Below are 23,343 nucleotides of genomic sequence, written 5' to 3'. Positions count from 1 at the left end.
CCCAAGTTTCATGTCATCTCTAAATTTAAAATTTGTGCCCTCTATTCCCAAGTCCAAATCATTCTGTACTAGAAACAGTAGTGGTTCTGCCACTGAAACCCGGAAAACACGATTATGTACCTTGCTCCAGTCTGAAAAAAAAGACATTCATCACAACTCTGTTTTCTACCTCTTAGCCAATTTTGTCTCCATGTTGCTATTGTTGCTTTTATCCCATGGGCTTCAATTATCCTAACAAGCCTAATATATTACTCAGTCAATGTCAGATCAGGTACAAAAAAGGGTAAAACTCCTATTCTAGTCCAACATTAAACCTAAACTCAGAACAGCATATCCACTGCACTAGTATATTTCTATCTCCCAAACCAGCCAACCTTGCCGTTTGTAAATGAAAGTGACAACAGTGCTAAATTCTGGGTAGTTTTGTGTAATACGCAGGCACCTAGAGATTAAAGAGTGCTCAGAGCATTTCGCTTATTAGAATTAGAACATTACAGCGCAGTACAGGCCCTTCGGCCCTCGATGTTGCGCCGCCCTGTGAAACCATCTGACCTACACTATTCCATTTTCATCCATATGTCTATCCAATGACCACTTAAATGCCCTTAAAGTTGGCGAGTCTACTACTGTTGCAGGCAGGGCGTTCCACGCCCCTACTACTCTGAGTAAAGAAACTACCTCTAACATCTGTCCTATATCTATCACCCCTCAACTTAAAGCTATGTCCCCTCGTGTTTGCCATCACCATCCGAGGAAAAAGACTCACTATCCACCCTATCTAACCCTCTGATTATCTTATATGTCTCTATTAAGTCACCTCTCCTCCTCCTTCTCCCCAACGAAAACAACCTCAAGTCCCTCAGCCTTTCCTCTTAAGACCTTCCCTCCATACCAGGCAACATCCTAGTAAATCTCCTCTGCACCCTTTCCAAAGCTTCCACATCCTTCCTATAATGACTTGAACTCAACTCCCAGAAGTATAAAGATAGCACTGTCACTGTCCCAGGGTTCACCAAAAGTTCAAAACCAAAGATAAATAGCTTCCAAGATAAGGAGAAATCAAGGTATTCAAACTTGGTTATGATCAGAAACTCCCCTATTATAAATGCACATAATTTGTGAATTGATTACACAAAGATATTTGTAGCACTTAGGTTAGTTAATATAATTTGAGCATTTTGAAATGTGACATATAATTTGTGATTTACAATATAATTTAATTGTGATAATGCATATGTTAGGCTTATAAAATGGTTATGAAACACATTAGTGGAGTTCAAGAACTGTAAACTTTCATACAGTAATTATGTGCAATACAAATAATGCAGTGTATGCACTATCAAACCAAATCAGAATAAAACATTTTGTGATGAAGCCCACTTTTATTTCATGACTGCAGTGGCCAATTACATGCACAATGCAGATTTAAAAAATATTAAACAAACCTCATTTCAATAAAGATGATTTTCTTCCATTCTTTCATGAGATGCGGGCATCGTTGTCAAGGCCAGCATTTACTGCCCTCCCCTAACTGCCCTTAAGAAGGTGGTGGTTAGCTGCCTTCTTGAACCACTGCAGTCATGTGGTGATGTGAGGTCCATAGTGCTATTTTGTAAGGAATTCCAGGATTTTGACATAGTAGCGATGAAGGTAAGGCAATATATTTCCAAGTCAGGATGGGCTGTGACTTGGAGAGGAACTTGCAAGTGGTGGTGCTCCCATGTGCTTGTATCCCTTATCCTTCTAGGCAATAGAAGTCACAGGTTTGGAACTGCTGTCAAAGGAGACTTGGCGACTTGCTGCAGTATATCTTGTAGCTGGTACGCACTGCAGCCACATTGTGCCAGTATTGGAGGGAGTGACTGTTTAAGGCGATGGATGGGGTGCCAATCAAGTGGGCTTCTTTGTCCTGGAAGGTGCTATGCCTCGAGTGTTATTAGAGCTACACTTATCCAGGAAAGTGAAGATTACTCTATGACATTCCTGACTTGTGCCTTGAAAGGCGTTAGAGAGCCAAGAAGTGAGTCATTCACTGCAGAATACCCAGCCTCTCACCTGCTCTTGTAGCCATGGTATTTATGTGGCTAATCCAGTTAAGTTTCAGGTCAATGGTGACCACAGGACATTGATAGGGATGGTAATGCTGCTGAAGTTCAAGGGATGGTGGCCAGACTCTCTCTTATTGGAGATAGTCATTGACTGGCACTTGTGTGTATGAACATTACTTGCCACTTACCAGCCCAAGCCTGAATGTTGTTCAGATCTTGCTGCATGCAAGCACGGATTGCTTCATTATCTGAAGAGTTGTGAATGGAACTGAACACTTCAATAGTCAGTGAACATGCACATTCCGGACTTTATGATGGAGGGAAGATCATTGATGAAGCAGCTAAAGATGGTTGGGCCCAGGACACTGCCTCAAAGAACTCCTGCAATGATATCCTGGGGCTGAGATAATTGGCTTCCAACGACAACCACATTCCTTTGTGCTAGGTATCACTCCAGCCAGCAGAGAGATTTCTCCCATTGACTTCAATTTTACAAGGGTTTCTCCATGCCACATTTGGTCAAATGCTGCCTGGATGTCAAGGGAAGTCACTCTCACCTCACCTCTGGAATTCAGCTCTTTTGTCCCTGTTTGGGCCAAGGCTATAACAAGGTCTGGAGCTGACTAATCCTGGTGGAACCCAAACTGAGCACTGGTGAGCAGGTTAGTGGTGAGTAAATGCCATATGATAGCATTGTCGACAACACCTTCCATCACTCTGCTGATGATGGAGAATAGACTGATGGAACAGTAATTAGCTGGAATGGAATTGTCCTGCTTGTTTGTGGACAGGACATACCTGGACAATTTTTCACATCGTCAGGTAGATGCCAGTTATTGTAGTTGTATTGGAATAGCATGGCTAGAGGCGCAGCGAGCTCTGGAGCATAATTCTTCAGCACTACAACCAGGATGTTTTCAGGGTTCATAGCCTTTGCTGCATTCAGTACACTCAGCCATTTCTTGATATCACATGGAGTGAATCGAATTAGCTGAAGATTGGCATCTGTGATATTGGCGAGCTCAGGAGGAGGCCAAGATGGATCATCTACTCGACACTTCAGCCTTGTGTTTTGCACTCACGTGCTGAGCTATGCCACTATGGAGGATCAGGATGTTCATGGAGCCTCATCCGCCTGCTCAATAGCACTCGTGGCTTCTATCGCCTAGAAGAATAAAGGCAGCAAGCACAGCGAAACACCATCACCTGACAATTCCTCTCCAAGTCATACACCATCTTGACTTCAAAATATATCGCCATTCCTTCATTGCCGTTGGGTCAAATTCCTGGAACTCCCTGTCTCAGAATAAGAGGTAGGCCATTTAGGACTGAGATGAGGAGGAATTTCTTCACTCAGAGGGTGGTGAATCTGTGGAATTCTCTACCCCAGAGGGCTGTGGAGGCTCAGTCATTGAGTATGTTCAAGACTGAGATCAATAGATTTCTAGATATTAAAGATATCAAGAGATAAGGGGATAGTGCGGGAAAATGGCGTGGAGGTAGATGATCAGCTATGATCTAATTGAACGGCGAAGCAGGCTTAAGGGGCCGAATTACCTATTCCTGCTCCTATTTCCTATGTTCCTAACAGCACTGTGGCTGTACCTACACCACAAGGACTGCAGCAGTTCAGGAAAGTGGCTCATCACCACCTTCTCAAGGGCAATTAGCAATGTGCAATAAATATTTGCTTTTCCAGCAGTGGCCATATCTAATTTTTCCCCACCATTCATGACTGGATGTGGAAGTAGGCTGTGACTGCAGAGCTTTGATATGTTCCATTGGTAGTGGGATTGCTTAGCTCTGTATATAGCATGCTGCTTCTGCTGTTTAGCATGAATGTATAGTACCAAGTTGTAACTTCACTAGGTTGGGACCTCATTTTAGGTATGATTGGTGTTGTTCCTGGCTTGCTCTTCTACACCCCCCCATTAAACCAGGGTTGGTCCCCTAGCTTGACGGTAATGGTAGCGTGAGGGATATGTCAGGCCATGAGGTTACAGATTGTGGTGGAATACAATTCTGCTGCTGGTAATGGGTTGCCCAGTTTTTAGCTGCTAGATTAGTTCCACATCTATCCCATTTAACAAGGTGGTTGTACCACACATGATGGAGGCTGCCCTCAGTGTGAAGACGGAACTTTGCCTCCACAAGGACTGTGCAGTGGTCACTCCTACCAGTACTGCCATAGACAGATGCAAATGCGACAGGTAGATTGGCGAGGACAAGGTCAAGGAGGTTTTGCCCTCAGGTTGGTTCTCACCACCTGCTGCAAGCCCAGTCTGGGATCTATGTCCTTCAGGACTTGGTCACCTTGAGGTCAGTAGTAATGCCACCAAGCCACTCTTGGTTATCCACATTGAAGTCCCCCACCTAGCATACAGTCTGTGCCCTTGCTACCCTCAGTCCTTCTTTCAAGTGGTGTTCAACATGAACAAGTACTGATTCATTAGCTGAGGGAGGGCTGTAGGTGTCAATGAGCAGGAGATTTCCTTGCCCATGTTTGGCTTGATGCCATGAGATTCATTCAGTCCAGAGTCAATGTTAAGGATTCTCAGGGTCCCTTCCTCCAGACTGTATACCATTGAGTCATCAACTCTGGTGGGGCTGTCTTGCCGGTGGGACAATGCATATCCATGGATGGTGATCAAAGAGTCTGGGATGTTGACTGAAGGATATTATTCTGAGAGTATATCTATGTCAGGTTGTTACTTGACTAGTCTATGGGACAGCTCTCCCAATTTTGCCACAAATCCCCAGATATTAGTGAGAAGACTTTGCAGGGCCGACTGAGCTGGATATGCGTTTGTCATGTCAGATGCCTGGGTCGATGCAGGGAAGTGTCTCTCTTTTTTTATTTTTATTGTTTCTTGTAGCGGCTTAATACAATTAAGTGGCTTGCTAGGCCATTTCAGATGGTAGTTTAGAGTCAACCACACTGCTGTGTCTGGCAAGACCGGGTAAGGATGGCACAATTCCTTCCCTAAAGGACGTTAGTGAATAGGATGTGTTGTTATTGCAATCTAGTAATTTCATGGTCACAATTACTGATGCTAGCTTTTTATTTCTTTTTTTAAAATTTGATTAACGGAATTTAAATTCTCCAGCTGCCTGGTCAGATTTGAACTCATGTCTCTGGATAATTAGTCCAGGCTTCTGGATTACTGGTCCAGTAATATAGATTAGATTTTTAGATTAGAGATACAGCACTGAAACAGGCCCTTCGGCCCACCGAGTCTGTGCCAAACATCAACCACCCATTTATACTAATCCTACACTAATCCCATATTCCTACCAAACATCCCCACCTGTCTCTACATTTCCCTACCACCTACCTATACTAGTGACAATTTATAATGGCCAATTTACCTATCAATCTGCAAGTCTTTTGGCTTGTGGGAGGAAACCGGAGCACCCGGAGAAAACCCACGCAGACACAGGGAGAACTTGCAAACTCCACACAGGCAGTACCCGGAATCGAACCCGGGTCCCTGGAGCTGTGAGGCTGCGGTGCTAACCACTGCGCCACTGTGCCGCCTTATGCTACCTTAAACCAAATTGTTTTCTAAGAAAGCTATAGTTTACTGTAAGTCTTCCTTTGAAGGAAATTTGTTTTAACCATTAGATATACTAAAACTAAAAATAAATATAACCAACTACAATAGTTATTCCATTTACTATACTTGCACTGCTTTGAAGGAGTCTTTTTTTATATATAAAAAAGCTGCATTTACCTTTGGGTGCTTTCCCCTGTGCAGATTCCACTGTAGTTCTATTCCAGATTAGCATAATCCCTCCAGAATCTCCAGTCAGCACATCACCATTCTCCAAAAATGCTAAACACTGTACGAATTTTGGTTTTTCATATTTCTAAAAGAGGAACACATTGAAAGGTTTTAAAATATAATTTTTGAATTTAACTTTCTCTTTTACACCCATAGTGTAAATTACTTTAACTCTAGTTGTGCTTTGGTTTATTGTCGTGATGCCATATTTTGTTTAACAGCTCCTCTTGAAAAAGTTAGTTGGGTAGAACATACATAATTGACTCCCCTCATCTTGCATCTCAACATCTGCCTGCTGCCTCTTCCAAACAGCTTAGCTGAGACCAGAAAGTTAAGTGCATGAACCTCTACATTAACATGTTGGTGTGCCAACCTTTTCAGTTTGTTTGACAATTCCATTTTATCCCTGGTAGTATTTAAGGAAATAAATGAATTTTCTATAATTTAATTTAATATGCATTTCCCAGTTATTCTTCTAAAAACTGTGAAAACACTACTTGAGGGTCTTTAATATGGGAAGAAATATCAATTTAAGAGCAAGACACTTAAAAACAGACAAATTTTAAAGTATCCACATTGGACTCCTAAACCAATAACCATGGATTTAAAAAAAATCACCTGGAAAATAATGTAATATTTAAGAAATTAAATAGCAAATGTCAACCTGAAATGACTTCAAAACTTGCTTGCTTTCATTAGCCAAGATTTAAGCTCTCAGCTAAGAATCTAGAGAGCAGGCAGAGTTGGAAATTGAAGGTCAACCTCTGAACTGACTGACCACAAAACAGTATTGATAGCAGAATGATTGGGAAAAGAAAAAGTCATTTAGAAACACACAAAATCAGATTTATTTGCTGTTCACAAATATGAGTACAGGTGAGTGATGTCATTCACCCACTCTGGCTGATCTTTCTGAGAAGCCTATGGTCACCAAATCATAGTCTTCAATTGCCTCTTGAATGATTCTAGAGTCTTTGCTTCTGTTATCTTACTATGAAGACCATAACAGATATTATTCATTATTGGGGAAAGAAGTGCTTCCTGAAATAAAAACTTGAATCATTCGAGCAGCTGTTGAATGCTGTGATGTAAACTGCTTTAGGCAAGACTGAAGGTACGGCTGCTAATACTGGGGTGAAGGGAGTGGTGGATGCAGAAGAGGTCAGATATAGAGGAACACAGAGTTCTCAGAAGGTTGTAGAGCTGGATAAGGTTATAGGGAGGAGCGAGGCCATGAAGGGATTAAAACACAATAATGAGAATTTTAAATTTGCGGCATTAGGGGGATCAAGAGCCAATGCAGATTAGTGAGAATTATAGAATGGTTACAGCACAGGAGGCCATTTGGCCCGTCGTGTCCATTGTTATGGAAATGACCCTGAGAAGTCCACTGTCAGTTCATCTCGTCTCCTGTCTACCAATAAAGCCTGCTAAATTAGTTCTCAATGCTGCCTGAAATGATCTGTTCTAAAAGATCCCAGTGACCTGTCTACGTGTAGGCTAGACTGTATGCCAGTTTTGGAACAACATATCTCGTCTGCTGTTTTCTTCAAAAATGAGCAAGTAATCAGCCCAAGTACTTTTATTGTATGTAACAGAACTACAAATTTTTTTAAAATCCCTTTTATTTTTCCGATTAACCGGTGTACGTATGTGTCTATATGTGTGTGTTTGTGTAAGTGTGCGCGGCTAAGGTAAAAAGGGAACTTTAAAATGTAAAACCTGTGTGTTTATACTTTACTTCATTACTAGTTAAGACTTGTTTGATAATAAACTGATAATTTTGTTGTTCATTAAAGAAACCTGGTTAGTGTGTTCTATTCTGGGAAAAATAGAGTATATGATTGACTGTATTAGTAAGTGGGAAAATTTAAAATATCCATTGTGACTTGTGGAGAAGTGGGACTAGAATAAACAGTGCACTCCTCCTGCCTCGGTCGTAACATCCTAATGGCTCTCTACAAGAGCAATCCCATTCATCCTATTCCCCTGCCTTTTCCCCATTGCCCTGCAATTTTTATTCTCTTCAGATAATTATCCTATTCCCTTTTGAAAGCTATGATTGAATCTGCCTCCACCACACTCTCAGGCAGTGCATTCCAGATCCTAACCACTTGTTGCATAAAAAGTTTGTCTTCATGTTGCCTCTGGTTCTTTTGCCAATTACTTTAAATCAGTGCCCACTGGCTATCGACCCCTCCACCAATGAGAACTCTGTCCAGACCCTTCATGATTTTTAACACCACTATCAAGTCTCCTCTTAACTTTCTCTTCTCTAAGGAGAACAGACCCAGCTTCTCCAATCTATCCATGTAACTGAAGTCTTTCATCCCTGGAGCCAGTCTCATAAACCTCCTCTGCACCTGCCCAATGCCTTCACATCTTTCCTGAAGTGTGGTGCCCAGAATTGGACACAATACTTCAGTTGAGTCCAAACTGGTATTTTATAAATGTTCACCATGACCTCCTAGCTTTTGTACTCTGTACCTTTATTTACAAAGGCCAGAATCCTGCATGCCTTATTAACCACTTTCTCAACCTGCCCTGCCACCTTTAACAATTTGTACACATATGCCCCTAGGTCCCGCTGCTCCTGAACCTCATTTAGAATTGTATCCTTTATTTTATATTGCCATTCCTCATTATTCCTAACAAAATGTATCACTTCACACTTCTCTGCATTAAATTTTATCTGCTATGTGCCCACCCGTTCCACCAACCTGTCTGTGTCCTCTTGAAGCCCATCACTATCCTCCTCACGAATATTGCGCCATCTGCAAATTTTGAAATTGTGCCCTGTATTCCCAAGTTTAGCTCATTGATATAGATCAATAAAAGCAGTGATCCGAATACTGACCCTTGGGGAACCCCATTGTGTAGCGTCCTCCAGTCTGAAAAAAAAGTTAATAACTAATCTGCTCCTGTCACTCAGCCAACTTCGTGTCCATGCTGCTACTGTCCCTTTTATTCTATGGGCTTCAACTTTGCTGACTAATCTGTTATGTGACACTTTATCAAATGCCTTTTGGAAGTCTATGTACACTTCATAAACTGCATTACCCACAGCAAACCTCTCTGTTACCACATCAAAAAAAATTCAATCAAATTAATCACAATTTGTCCTTAACAAATCTGTGCTGGTCTTTCTTAATAAATCCATATTTGTCCAAGTGACAGTTAATTTTGTCCCGAAATATCATTTCTAAAAGCTTTCCCACCACCGAGGTTAAACTGACTGGCCTATAGTTTCTAGGCTTATCCTTACACCCTTTTTTGATTAAGGGTTTAACATTTGTTATTCTCCAGTCATGTGCCTGACTTCCATTGGACTTCTCTAAATCAGTTCAGTAGCACCACATGTATAAATGATCGATTGAGTTTACTAGGATATCCAGTGCTTCTGTTACCCTACGGAACTGGGGTAATGGGCGAGTGGGATTTGGAATGGGTTTGAACATGAAATATGGATTAGGGATGGGGATAGCGAAAAATGAAAAAAAAACTTCCCTTTATATAGCATCTTTCATGACCACAGTATGTCCTAAAGCACTTTACAGCCAATGACATACTCTGAAGTGCAGTCACTGTTGTAGAAAATGCGGCAGCCAATTTGCACACAAGAAGCTCTCACAAACAGCAATGCGATAATCACCAGATAATCTGTTTTCGTGACGTTGATTGAGGGATAAATATTGGCCAGGACACCAGGAATAACTCCGCTAGTCTTCTTCAAAATAGTGCTAAGGGACCTTATACATCCATCTGAGGTGGCAGACAGGACCTCGGTTTAATGTCTCATCCAAAAGCCAGCACCTCCAACAGTGCAGCACTCCCTCAGTATGGAATTGGGGTGTCAGCCTTTATTTTTGTGCTCAAGTTCTGCAGGGGAACTTGCCCACAAACTTCTGAGAGACAAGCGCACGACCAACTGAGCCACGGCTGACACTGAAGCAGCAAGGGTTATGAAATTTGTGTTATGGCGTGAAGGCAATGGCTTCATTCATTCCAGTGTTTAACTGGGTAAATTGTGATTCATCCAGGACTGCATGTCATACAAGCTTCCTGATAGCACAGAAGCAGTGGAGGGACTAAGACAGGTGGTCGAAGGGTAGAGCTGAGTGTCATCAGTGTGTAAATGGAACCTGACTGCTTGTCTTCAGATGATGTCACCAAGGAGCAGCATGTAATTGAGGAAGAGGAGGAAAGTCAAGGGGACAACAAAGGTAATGGTGCAATGGCAGGAAAAGATAAGACATTTATGGAGATAGTCTGGATTTGATTAGCAAGAGTGAAACCAAGTGAGAGCAGAACCACTGAGCTGGACAATCAAGGAAAACCGTTGGAGGATGTTGGTGTAGTGGCCATCTGAAAGACTGCAGAAAGGTTGATAAGTTTTTCTACAGAAGGACAAAGAAGGATAATAACACCATAGTCACAGTCACAGAAATTGTTATTTGTGACTTTGGTCAGGGCTGTTCCAAATGCAGTGGGACGGATGGATATCTGATTGGAGAGATTCAAACATAAGAGTTGCTGGAAAGATGCGCAAAGATTTAGGAGACAAAACATGTTCAAGAACTTTGAAGATGCAAAGGTGGAGCAGTAGTTTAGGAAGATAGAGGCTGAGGGCATTTCCTTTGGGGAGGGTAATGATACTAGTTTTGAAAGGCAGGGGGACAGTACCTGAGGTGAGGTAAATGTTTAGAATGATAGACAGCAGGAGGGGAAATTGGAATGTCAGCAGTTTAGTGGGAAATGGAATAAAGGGAGTTTAAGATGGGTCTCATGGACAAAATAAGCTCAGCGAGGGCATGAGAGGAGATAGGAGAAAAGTTAGAGAAAGATGTGGGTTCAGGGCTAGGGAAGGGAGAGCCTTGGGAAAGGCTTAGCTTGGTGTGTAAGGCGAAGGGGAGAATGCGGCAAAGGCAGCTGAACATATGATCTTGATATTAGTGACAAAGAGGTCCATTAGTCCTCACACTAGTTATTGAGCAATAGAGGCAAACAGGACAAGGGAGTGGGGTTAAATAATACAGTTGGTAGTGGAGCAAATATGCTGGTGCTACTGCTAGAGTACTGAGTAGTTTTGGTACAGCAAGGCACAATAGTACTTGATGCTGCCCAGCCAGAAACGCGCAAGTCTGCGCCATTTGGACTAGTTGCTGACTACATCATAGATAAGGGAACACCAGGGTGGGAGAGAGAGGGGGCTCTGTGGGTCAAGGGCATCAAAAGCGGAGGCTCGGGAGTGTTTGAGTAGCTTGTCAGCTGTAGGACTGTGACAAATGAAGGAGCAACAGCTAGACCTTTGCTGTAATAATTTTCACTTGAACTGCATTTCTGCCAGTATTGCCTTCATGAGTGTAAGGCCATCCAGCTTTCAATATGAACATTACATGAGATTTTGGTGCCCAGAATGGATATTTCTAGAGTTTTATTTTCAAACTGAAGAAATACATGGCTTTGAAATACTTTCACTACCCATAACAGAATGTGTATGTCTGCCCGATGCGAAAATGGTTAAACTAGAGATGAAAATGTTCAAGATTACTGCAACATTTTGAGCTCATTAAAATAATTCTTGAGGTCTAATGAAGACCTATTCACATTTTGCACATTTTTCTAATTTGTCTTTATAATATTCAGTGCTAGAGATTTAGTAACTGGTCTGACAATCGAGAATAAAACTAACGATATTATCACTTTACCTGTACTCACCTATTACCCCCTTTTCTATGCTGCTTTCATTATTCTCTGCCCTATTTTTATATTAAAAGCTTTAACTTGTCTCATATTCTGCCTTTCTGCTCCCATTGTCTTTTTGGAGGTTAAAGCAAGTTTTTTCCTCCAACAGGTTTTCAGTGGCTAAAAGTCAGTTGCAAAGTTAAGTTTTTAGCCAATCGAAAGCTTATTTTCTGAAGACTGACATGGGAGCAGTATAGATCTATCTGGTCAAACTGCGTTGGAAAAATTTAAACTCAGAAGAGTTGTTGATTCAAGTTTTAACTCAATTTATTGTATGCAGAAGGAATAGTAAGAATTATTTACAGCAGTTTAATTTTCTTTTGAAAATTGAAGGTGCAGTATGTCAAGTTCTAGGAAATTGAACAGCCTTTTCCACGTACTGTGAACAAGGACTCCCAGCCACACATAGGGCTCACCCCTTCTTTGCTCTACCTTAGAAGAGCATGCCTGATTATATCAATGTGAATCTTTCTATTTCTCAACCTCACCAAAGTTCTGAATTTTGTGTCAGTTAGTGAACAGATATGTTCTGTAGCCCCTGTTGAAGATTAACACAATTTAGTTTTCACTTGCAAATTCTTTTGTTTCTAAATTTGGAAATAAGATAGCGTGGAACACAGTATTCTCTTAGTGCTTCGTTGGAAAATGTCAAAACTTACCCCAAAAATTCCCTGTTTTCTAGCAAGTGAGTTTCCATTCCATGTCCAGAAAAAGACATGTGATTTGCCACAAGTTACTATTGTGTTGGGGTCTGTAGGGTGAAAATCAGCAGCAAGCACTGACTCATTGGTACTCTGTTCAAAATAAAACACAGAAGCATTGCATTAACATATGGATTGTCAAATAAAAATAAAATTCACTTTTCTTCGCAGTCACATAAACAGAAAGGTTCTCCTCTGTGGGAAAGTTCCAATTTTTCCTCACTGTTTCCATAATGGGAGTGTTATTAGTTTGACAAAACTTCTTCACGGCAGGTATCGTCTTACTTGAAGTTTTAACTCTTCATAACATATTATACAATAGCAGAAATAATGGGCATTACTCACAGCAGCTTTAATTGGAGCTTTTTTTAAAGTTAAGGTTAAGGATGTCATGTTCTAGGAAATGAAACAGCTTTTTTCACCCACTGTGAGCACCAATGACTCCCAGCTACACAGAGAGGCTACCTCTACCTTGCTCCAACTCAGAAAAGGATGCCTTATTTTATCAAAGCGAATTTTTCCATCCTCACTGAGACTGAAATTTGCGTCTTAGAATCACAGAATCGTGCAGCACAGAAAACCATTTGGCCTACTGCACCTGAGCCTGCTCTTGAAAGAACTGTCCAATTTAATTTGTGAACAGCTATGTACTGTGACCCTTGTGGGGATTTATGCAATTCAGTTACGAGTTGCAGGATTCGTCTGTTTCTTAGATTGGAGATAAGGTAGCATGACAACATTTTTCAAAACTTTACTACTACAGTGGTTCTTTAGTCCAACAGCCCAGGCAGTTATTGATTAGCACATCCATAGAACCACAGAAAAGTTACGGCACAGAAGGAGGCCAATCAGCCCATCGTGTCTGCGCCAGCACTAGGACAGAGTACAAATTTAGCAACGTTTGGTTCTTGAAGGTACTTCCACTTTTAATGCTTCTCATTATATGCAGCACCTTAGCCCAAGTTTACTAAACTTTCACCGATATGCTAAACTGCAACTATGTGAATATTTCATTCACTTAAATTAGCAACTTGTGATTTGCACTGTAAAACAAAGATGATAAAGTATGATTATTTTTATGCAGCTAACACACATACCTTTATTTCAGCAATTTTGGATTTTTTCTGCCACTCCCATACAGTTAGCATGTGCTCATTGGAGTCATCCACTACACACAAATGAGTACCTGAATCCTAAGGTTTTTAACAAAAAACACATGAACACATGCAGCTTCACTCTTACAGAAACTTGTAACATTAAAAGGTATGAAGACAAATTGAATTATGCATATATATTCAGTACCGGATGGAAGGTTTGGTATTTCTGGTCTTAACATCAAATATGAAATTCAAATTTAGAATAAGTGCTACAGTATTTTGGATTTCAGCTTTAAGTCACATATTCCATTTTTTTCAGATACACAACCAGCCTTCGGTATCTTTGACCAAGCTTCTGCCCTAATAGCTCATATCGCTCAATGTCATATTTTGTTTGAACATGCTCCTGCGAAGTGCCTTTTTACTGTTAAAGGTGCTACATAATGCTAGTAGTTGCTGTTGTGAGGAAGTGGTGTGTGAAAATTCAGATCACAATAGTTTATTCCTTCTTAGTGCCAAGGGTCTTCTGTGATGTTACTGCCACCCAGTTGCCAACAGTTCCATTTAGATGGTGCTGATAGACTTCCTTCAAACCTTGAGACCAATTTTACACATAATTTTCCAATTATACTGCATGGTTTGTAGAATGCTTCCACATGATGATAGTTTATATTAATCAGGGATGAAACGGAACCAGTATTCATGCCTGTAAATTACACTGCTACGGTGACAATTTCATATTGCCAATTTCAAATCCTTCTGACTTAGCATACCCAATGCTATTTAATTTGAACTTGCTATCAGGATGCTTGACATCACGAATATGTGAATATTCAGCAGGGGCCATTGGATTACTACCAGGAGGAAGAACCCTTGGTTGATTTTTCCCTTCACTAACCTTGTTGTCAATTTTGATATCTCCATGTCCAAGGTCGAGATCAACTATGACAGCACAGAGCCAGGATTGAAAGCCTGGATCATTCTGCTCTGTATAGCTCAGTGCCCAGTGAATCATTATGGGGCTTTATTTTGGTGATCTCTCTTATGACCTCATAAAAAGCATTTCAGACAGGGCAAGACACTACACCAACTGGAATTTCTGTCTATGAATGGACTGAGACATTTTCCAATTTTCAACAGCATAAACAAGGCAACAACAGTATGGATGAACTAAAAAAAATTTGGATCAGTCTTCAACTTATGGCAACTTTAACTGTACATCAAGTCTGGATATGCTGAACATTGTGTGGAGTTTGCAAGTTCTCCCTGTGTTTGCGTGGGTTTTCTCCGGGTGCTCCGGTTTCCTCCCACAAGCCAAAAGACTTGCAGGTTGGTAGGTAAATTGGCCATTATAAATTGCCCCTAGTATAGGTAGGTGGTAGGGAAATATAGGGACAGGTGGGGATGTGGTAGGAATATGGGATTAGTGTAGGATTAGTAAAAATGGGTGGTTGATGGTCGGCACAGACTCGGTGGGCAGAAGGGCCTGTTTCAGTGCTGTATCTCTAAAACTGAATGAATCACTGGCAAAATATATGGTTTCAAATTTTCTGTGTTACACAACTTCAGGGTCAAAGTAACCAATAACGTCAATCACAGGCAAAGGTATGTGCACTCATCAAGAAAAATAAATTATTTTATTTTCTAAAGTGACAGTTTCGCTAATGATAAATTAGTCAGCTCCAGCTATAGAAGTTTGAGCTGGGGTCCATGGAAGAAACTTTGAGAGCACTATCAAAGTTTCTTCTCCAATCAGCAAATATTCAAAGCAAAAGACGCTCAGCCCCAGAAGCAATTGGTACTGGTAATAAACATACTACAATAAATTATTCAAGTGCAATATTGTTTTCATACTTACAGCTTTTGAGAAGGCCAATGAACCAACTCCTCGTTCAAAAGTTCCAAGCCCAATTATCTGTAGCGTTGCTAGGCTAACTGAATCCCACACTCGCACATGAGGCTGTAGGGGCTGAATTGAAATAGTTACAAGATTTGGGTTTTCACCTGAAGAGCATTGTACAAACAATTGCTCATTTAATGCAACAATATTTTCCCAAAGTCAAAAGACACCTTACTACTAAGCAGTATAAGCAAAATGCATAATGACTTCATGAAACATAAATGATTCCTTGAAAATGTAAGCTTTTTTTTTTAAAAAGAAAAAGTACATTTTAAAATATTACATTGCTCCCCTAATAGTTCAGCAAATTTATCCAGTGAGTAGCTGAATCATAGACCAATGTGATCCCAGCTTGATCCCCCGTCCGTGCTGAGTTAGCTGATCTTGGGCTGACAGCTTAGGGGCACTACAAATAATTTCAAAATCTTTTGAGTTAGGGAGGATTCCAGTTCCTGACTGCTATGCAGCAACACTGTTGGAAGTGCAAACAAGGCAAGAACATTACCAAGTTTGGCAGTTGCTTTCCCACTGCAACTGAACAGCATACCGACACATTCAATCAAGGTTCACAAGAATCATGGGCGATCGGGAGGGGAAGACAGGGAACTCTTGAGGGGGGCAATCGGAGAGAGGATGGGATTGACAGCTGAAGAAAATTAGCAAGAAAATGCAACTTAAGAAAGTGAGATTCATGATCAAAAGAATGGGAAATATTTGAAACCTTATTAAACATAGAGTGCTGCACTTATTTATCAGAGTGATGTACACCCAGTAAGACTACATCTGAAAGCCATTTAAGTATTTCAACATAGGAATGAATAATTTCAAACTAATTCACACACTGGGAATATGAGGCTGGAGGAGATTGTAGGGTTAGAGTGGGGCAAGGCTATGGAGGGATTTGAGAGCGAGGATGAGGAGTTTACTTTATAAATGGTGGGGGACAGAGAGGTAATATAGGTTAGCAAGGACAAGGGTAGTTGTCAAGTCAGACAGCATATGGCCAGCTACGTTTTGGATAAGTAGGAGTTTGTAGCGAATGGATGATGTGAGGTCAGACAGGAGAAAATCAGAACCAAATAACATTGGTGGAGGGACTGATCTAAGGCCAGAGATGGGCAATGTTGAACAGGTAGATATATTAAATTCCTAGAATGTTAACAACGGAACAGTAGGTGGAGACACAGCAAGTAATAGGTACAGAAAACACTCAGCATTGCTCCCGGTTATGAGAAAGAAAGAGTGGAAGAAAAATTACTAAAAGTAGGCTCTCCAGGTGGTTTACTCCAATCCTTCCTGCCCCCTATAGGATAATGATAATTCTTATTTGTATACAGAAACTGAACAAATGGGAAGAAAAGTTTTCTTCAAAAGTAAGCGCTTTAGAGATTTTTTTTTACTATACAAAGGAACCTGCATTATTTGTACTGCAATTGTCCCCTTCGACAATTGTTCGGAATATTCCTGGACAAAGCCTTGCTAATGACCTTGCCTCATTGAACAGCTTCACCAGCCTGCGCCTTTCTGACACAAATTAATCTCAGTCCAAGAAAACCTTACAGTTGGAGGTTTATTTTCCATTTACCATTGTATTGTACTAGTTGTCGTTTCTGTGTCTAGAATATAGCTGAACCATACATGCAAAACTAAAATGTGAGGACATGATTATTCACCAGAGGATCACGTCAATTATGGCAGATAATGGAGCTTATACTTTAAAACTGAGCAGATCATCGAAATCCTGGTGGTACCAAGAGGTTTGACTGTACTACATTCTGTACATTTAAAAAAAAATACCAGCACTTACTCTTCCATCTTTATCTACTCCAGCTAGCTGTCCTGTCGCAATCTTGATTTTGTCTGGATGAATTGCAAGGCTGCAATAAATTGGTCAAAACTATTAAATATCTTAATATATTCTGTATACATATATTGCAATTTTTTTTTATTAGATAACACATAATTCTAGGTGGATGTAACTTCAAATTTTGGCTCCAGCTGAAATATGTGAATTCCAGTAGTTAAATTGCCACTTCTGAATGTATCAAAGTCAATAAAACAAAACGCCTGAAGCAAAGTTCCTTTTCAGTTGGAACCAAATCTATTTCTCACATTTGTGCTGATCCCTTGGAAAATACTAATTTACTTGCAAGTCAATCCAACAGTGGTTAGACAATTGTGATTCAACAGCTAGTATTTCTAGCTGTAATTTTCTGTTTCCAACTGTTTTTCTACAATTTCACATTCCTTTGGTGCACACTTCCAACAACAGCATTCTTCCTGCTACCAGCTGCCATTTGGAGCTGCAAGTACAGTGCTCAGCATGGACATTCCAATGGGCACCCGCAAAATATTTTGCAATATATGAAAAATAAAGGTCCTCATGGTTTCAGAGACACGTTCATTTAAGATTAGAAAAGATCAGCTAATCCTTGTTGTATCAGTACTATATGAATGTATCATTGAAATAATGGCCTAAGCATCCACTCTCTCCACCATGTTGCTGCAGTGCCTGCTATCCAGAAAATGCACTGCAATAGCTTGCCAAGACCACTCATAAAAAGCTTTAGTAGGAACACAGGAGCAGGAGTAGACCATTCAGCCCATCGCGCCTGCTCCGCCATTCAATACGATCATGGCTGATCACCCACTTCAATGCCTTCTCCCAGCACTATCCCATCTCCCCTTATGTCATTAGTATTTAGAAATCTGTCAGTCTCTGTTTTAACATACTCAATGACTCAGTTTCCACAGCCCTCTGGGATAGAGAATTCCAAAGATTCACAACCCTCTGAGAAAAGAAATTTCTCCTCATCTCAGTCCTAAGTGGCTTCCCCTTTATTTTGTAATTGTGCCCCCTGGTTCTAGACTCCCAAACCTGGGGAAACCTCTTACCTGCATCAACCCTGCCTATCCCTTTAAGTATTTTGTCGGTTTCAATGAGATCACCTCTCATTCTTCAAAACGCCAGAGAATACAGGCCCAGTTTCCCCAATCCCTCTTCATAGGACAGTCCCGCCATCCCAGCAGCAAGTCTGGTGAACCTTCGTTGCACTCCCTCTATGGCAATAATATCCTTCCTAAGGTAAGAGGACCAAGACTGCACACAGTACTCCAGATGCAGTCGAAGCAAGGTTCTATACAATTGAAGCAAGACTTTGCTACGCCTGTACTCAAATCCTCTTGCGATAAAGGCCAACATACCATTAGCCTTTTTCCTCAACCGAGGATCTCCCCCCTATGGTTGACAGGGCCCTCAACCGTGTCCGGCCCATTTTCCGCACCTCAACCCTCACGCCTTCCCCTCCCTCCCAGAACCGTGACAGGATTCCCCTTGTCCTCACTTTCCACCCCATCAGCCTCTATATCCAAAGAATCATCCTCCGCCATTTCCGCCACCTCCAGCATGATGCCACTACCAGTCGCATCTTCCCCGCCCTTCCCGTCAGCATTCCGAAGGGATCATTCCCTCCGCGACACCCTGGTCCACTCCTCCATTACCCCCACCACCTCATCCCCGTCCCATGGCACCTTCCCCTGCAATCGCAGGTGGTGTAATACCTGCCCATTTACCTCCTCTCTATCCCAGGCCCCAAACACTCCTTTCAGGTGAAGCAGCGATTTACTTGTACTTCTTTCAATGTAGTATACTGTATTCGCTGCTCACAATGTGGTCTTCTCTACATTGGGGAGACCAAGCACAGACTAGGTGACCGCTTTGCGGAACATCTCCGCTCAGTCCGCAAGCAGGACCCTGAGCTTCCGGTTGCTTGCCATTTCAACACTCCCCCCTGCTCTCATGCTCACATCTCTGTCCTGGGATTGCTGCAGCGTTCTAGTGAACATCAACGCAAGCTCGAGGAACAGCATCTCATCTACCGATTAGGCACACTACAGCCTGCCGGACTGAACATTGAGTTCAATAATTTCAGAGCATGACGGGCCCCCCATTTCACTTTTATTTTTAGTTCTTTTTTTCTTTTTTACATTTTTTACAATTTTTTATTTCATTTCATCTGAGTTTGTTCAGTTTGCTTACCCACTGATTTTTTTTTCAGGTTTGCACTTGCTGCTGTTCAATATTCAGTCCGTTAACACCTAATCTGTACTAATGCTTTGTCTTTCAACACACCATTAACATATTGTTTGCCTTTGCTCCACGACCTTTTGGTCAGCTATGTGGCCTTGTCCAATCTACACCTTCTCCTTTGTTATCTCTTTCCCCACCCCTACCTCACTTGCTTCTAATATTTGTCAGTTCCGAAGAAGGGTCACTGACCCGAAACGTTAACTCTGCTTCTCTTTTCACAGATGCTGCCAGACCTGCTGAGTGGTTCCAGCATTTCTTGTTTATATACCATTAGCCTTCCTAATTGCACTTGCATGTTAGCTTTCAATGACTTATTGATGAGGACACCCCGGATCCTTTGTACATCTGCACTTTCTAATCTCTTACCATTTAAGAAATACTCTGCACATTTATTCCTCCTACCAAAGGGATAACCTCACATCTTTTCCACATTATAGTCCATCTGCCACGTTCTTGCCCACTCACTAAGTCTGTCCAAATCCCTCTGAAGCCGATTTGTATCTCCCTCACAACAAACATTCCCAACTAGTTTTGTGCCATCCGCGAACATGGAAATATTACATTTGGTCCCCACATCCAAATCATTGATATATATATTAGTGAACAGCTGGGGCCCAAGTACTGATCCTTTCAGTACCCGACTAGTCACAGCCTGCCAATGTGAGAATGACTCGTTTATTCCTACTCTGTTTTCTGCCTGTTAACCAATGCTTAATCCATGCCAATATATTACTTCCTATCCCATGTGCTTTAATTTTGCTAACCAACCTCCTGTGGGGGACTTTATCAAAAGCCTTCTGAAAATCCAAATATACTATGTCCATCGACTCCCCTTTATCACTTCTGTTAGCAACAGCCTCAAAAACTCCAACAAGTTCATCAAACATGATTTCCCATTCATAAATCCATGTTGACTATGCCTAACCAGATCATTATTGCCCAAGTGTCCATTTATCACATATCCAGTTTTGAGCTGCTGGATCTGTTTTGAATTTATCACATTTAGCACGGTGGTAGTGCCACACAACACGACGGAAGGCATCCTCAGTGTGAAAACAGGACTTTAACGCCACAAGGACTGTGCGATGGTCAATCTTACCAATACGGTCAAGGACAGATCCAACTGTAACAATTGGATTGGTGAGGGCAAGGCCAAGCAGGTTTTTCCTTCTTGTTGGCTTTCTCAAAATCTGCCGCAAGCCCATTCTGGCAGATGTGTCGTTCAGAACTGGGCCGGCTCGGTCAATACTGCAGGTACTGAGCCACTCTTGGTGATGGGCATTCAAGTCCCCCACCCAAAGTACATTCTGTGGAGGAGTACTAATTCACAGCTGAAGGAGGGCAATAGATGGTAATCAACAGGAGGTTTCCTTGCCCATATTTGACCTGATGCCATGAGACTTCATGGGGTCCGGTGTCAATTTTGAGGACTCCCAGGTACACTCCCTCTTGACTTTCTACCACCTCTTGTGGGTCTATCCTGCTGGTGGACAGAACATACCCAGGGATGGTAATGCAGGAGTCTGGGACATTGGTTGTCAGGTATACAAACATACGAATTAGGAGCAGGAGTAGGCCACTTGGCCCTTCGAGCCTGCTCCACCATTCAATAAGTTCATGGCTGAACCAATCACTCGGCATTTCCACCCCCAATAACCTTCCACCCCCCTTGCTTATCAAGAATCTATTTACCTCTGCCTTAAAAATAATCAAAGACTCTGCTTCCAGCGCCTTTTAAGGAAGAGAATTCCAAAGACTTACGACCCTCAGAGAAAAAATTTCTCCTCATCTCTGTCTTAAATGGGCGAACCCTTAGTTTTAAACAGTGAGCCCTAGTTCTAGATTCTCCCACAGGGGAAACATCCTTTCCACATCCACCCTGTCAAGACCCCTCAGGATCTTATATGTTTCAATCAAGTCGCCTCTTGCTCTTCTAAATTCCAACGGATACATGCCTAGCCTGTCCAATCTTTCCTCGTAAGACAGCCCACCCATTTCAGGTATTAGTCTAGTAAACCTTCTCTGTACTGCCTCCAACACATTTACATCTTTCCTTAAATAAGGAGACCAATACTGTAAATATTACTCCAGATGTGGTCTCACCAATGCCCTGTATAGCTGAAGCATAACCTCCCTACTGTATTCGATTCCCCTTGCGATAAACGGTAACATTCTATTAGCTTTCCTAATTATGTGCTGTACCTGCATATTAACCTTTTACAATTCATGCATTAGGACACCCAGATCCCTCTGCATCTCTGAGCTCTGCAATCTCTCACCATTTAAATAATATGCTTCTTTTTTATTCTTCTTGCCAAAGTGGACAATTTCCCACATTCCCACATTATACTCCATTTGCCAGGTCTTTGCCCACTCATTTAACCTATCTATATCCGTTTGAAGCCTCCTTATGTCCTCTGCACAAGTTACTTTCCTACCTATCTTTGTGTCATCGGCAAATTTAGCAACCATACCTTCGGTCCCTTCATCTAAGTCATTTATATAAATTGTAAAAAATTGAGGCCCCAGCAGAGATTCCTGTGGCACACCACTCGTTACATCTTGCCAACCAGAAAACGACCCATTTATGCCTACTATCTGTTTCCTGTTAGCTAACCAATCTTCTATCCATGCCAAAATGTTACCCCCTACACCAGGAGCTTTTATTTTCTGCAATAACCTTTGATGTGGCACCTTATCAAATGCCCTCTGGAAATCGAAGTACAGTACATCCACCGGTTCCCCTTTATCCACAGCACATGTAACTCCCTCAAAGAGCTCCAATAAATTGGTTAAACATGATTTCCCTTTCACAAAACTATGGTGACTCTGCCTGATTACCTTGAATTTTTCTAAATGCCTTGCTATACCATCTTTAATAATAGCTTCTAACATTTCCCCCCAAGACAGATGTTAAGCTAACTGGCCTGTAGTTTCTTACACTCTGTCTCCCTCCCTTTTTGAATAAAGGACTTACATTCGCTATTTTCCAATTTAAAGGAACCTTCCCCGAATCTAGGGAATTTTGGAAAGTTAAAACTAATGCATCAACTATCTCACTAGCCACTTCTTTTAACATCCTGGGATGAAGTCCATCAGGACCCGGGCACTTCTTGTCAGCCCGCAGCTCCAACAATTTGTTCAGTACCACTTCCCTGGTGATTGTAATTTTCTTGAGCCCCTCCCTCCCTTCCATTTCTGACTTAGCTAATACTGGGATATTACTTGTATCCTCAATAGTGAAGACCGATGCAAAATATCTGTTCAATTCATCTGCCATCTCGTTATTATCCATTATTAATTCCGCAGACTCACTTTCTATAGGACCAATGCTCACTTTGTTAACTCTTTTCTTTTTAAAATATCTATAGAATCTCTTACTATCTGTCTTTATATTTCTAGCTAGCTTTCTCCCGTACTCTAATTTTACCTTCCTTATCAATCTTTTAGTCAGTCTTTGCTGTTTTTAATATTCTGTCAATGAGTATGACCACGTTAGGCTGGTGCTTGACTAGTCTGTGAGACAGCTCTCCCAATTTTGGCACAAGTCCCACGATGTTAGTAAGGCAGACTTTGCAGTGTTGACTGGGCAGGATGTGCCTTTGCAGTTTCTGGTGCCGAGGTCAATGCAAGGTGGTCCATCCTGTTTTTTTAAAAAAAACTTTTCTGTAGATGTTTGATACAACTGAGTGGCTTGCTAGGCCATTGCAGAGGGCAGTTAAGAGTCAACCACATTGCTATGGGTCTGGATTCACTGTTGGCCAGACCAGGTAAGGACGGCAGATTTCCTTCCCTGCAGGGGATTAGTGAACCAGATGGGTTTTTCTGGCAATCTGCTAGTTTCATGGTTACCATTACTGAGACTAGATTATTCCAGATTTATTAATTAACTGAATTTAAATTCCACCGGCTGTCGTTATGGGACTTGAACTCGTGTTTCCGAAGCATTAGTCTGGGCCTCTGGATTACCAGCCCAA

At 41.5% G+C, this 23,343-nt stretch overlaps 1 protein-coding gene across 6 annotated transcripts in view; it reads right to left on the bottom strand.

The window, feature by feature from the left end:
• LOC137376482 (echinoderm microtubule-associated protein-like 4) overlaps positions 1-23,343 on the bottom strand; it is a 465,004-nt gene that overhangs the window by 104,724 nt on the left and 336,937 nt on the right. For all 6 annotated transcript variants that reach the window (XM_068045141.1, XM_068045140.1, XM_068045139.1 and 3 more), the window contains 5 exons: positions 17,084-17,153; positions 15,235-15,345; positions 13,377-13,472; positions 12,238-12,372; positions 5,783-5,918 (listed from right to left, as the gene is read on the bottom strand). In XM_068045141.1, coding sequence (XP_067901242.1) covers positions 5,783-5,918; positions 12,238-12,372; positions 13,377-13,472; positions 15,235-15,345; positions 17,084-17,153 — 548 coding nt within the window. The remainder of the gene's footprint in view (positions 1-5,782; positions 5,919-12,237; positions 12,373-13,376; positions 13,473-15,234; positions 15,346-17,083; positions 17,154-23,343) is intronic.

This window comes from Heterodontus francisci, chromosome 13 (genome assembly GCF_036365525.1).
Source record: "Heterodontus francisci isolate sHetFra1 chromosome 13, sHetFra1.hap1, whole genome shotgun sequence".
Taxonomy (NCBI): Eukaryota; Metazoa; Chordata; class Chondrichthyes; order Heterodontiformes; family Heterodontidae; genus Heterodontus; species Heterodontus francisci.
Note: the sequence above shows the minus strand (reverse complement) of the source record. Positions and strands in the feature narration are given on the sequence as shown.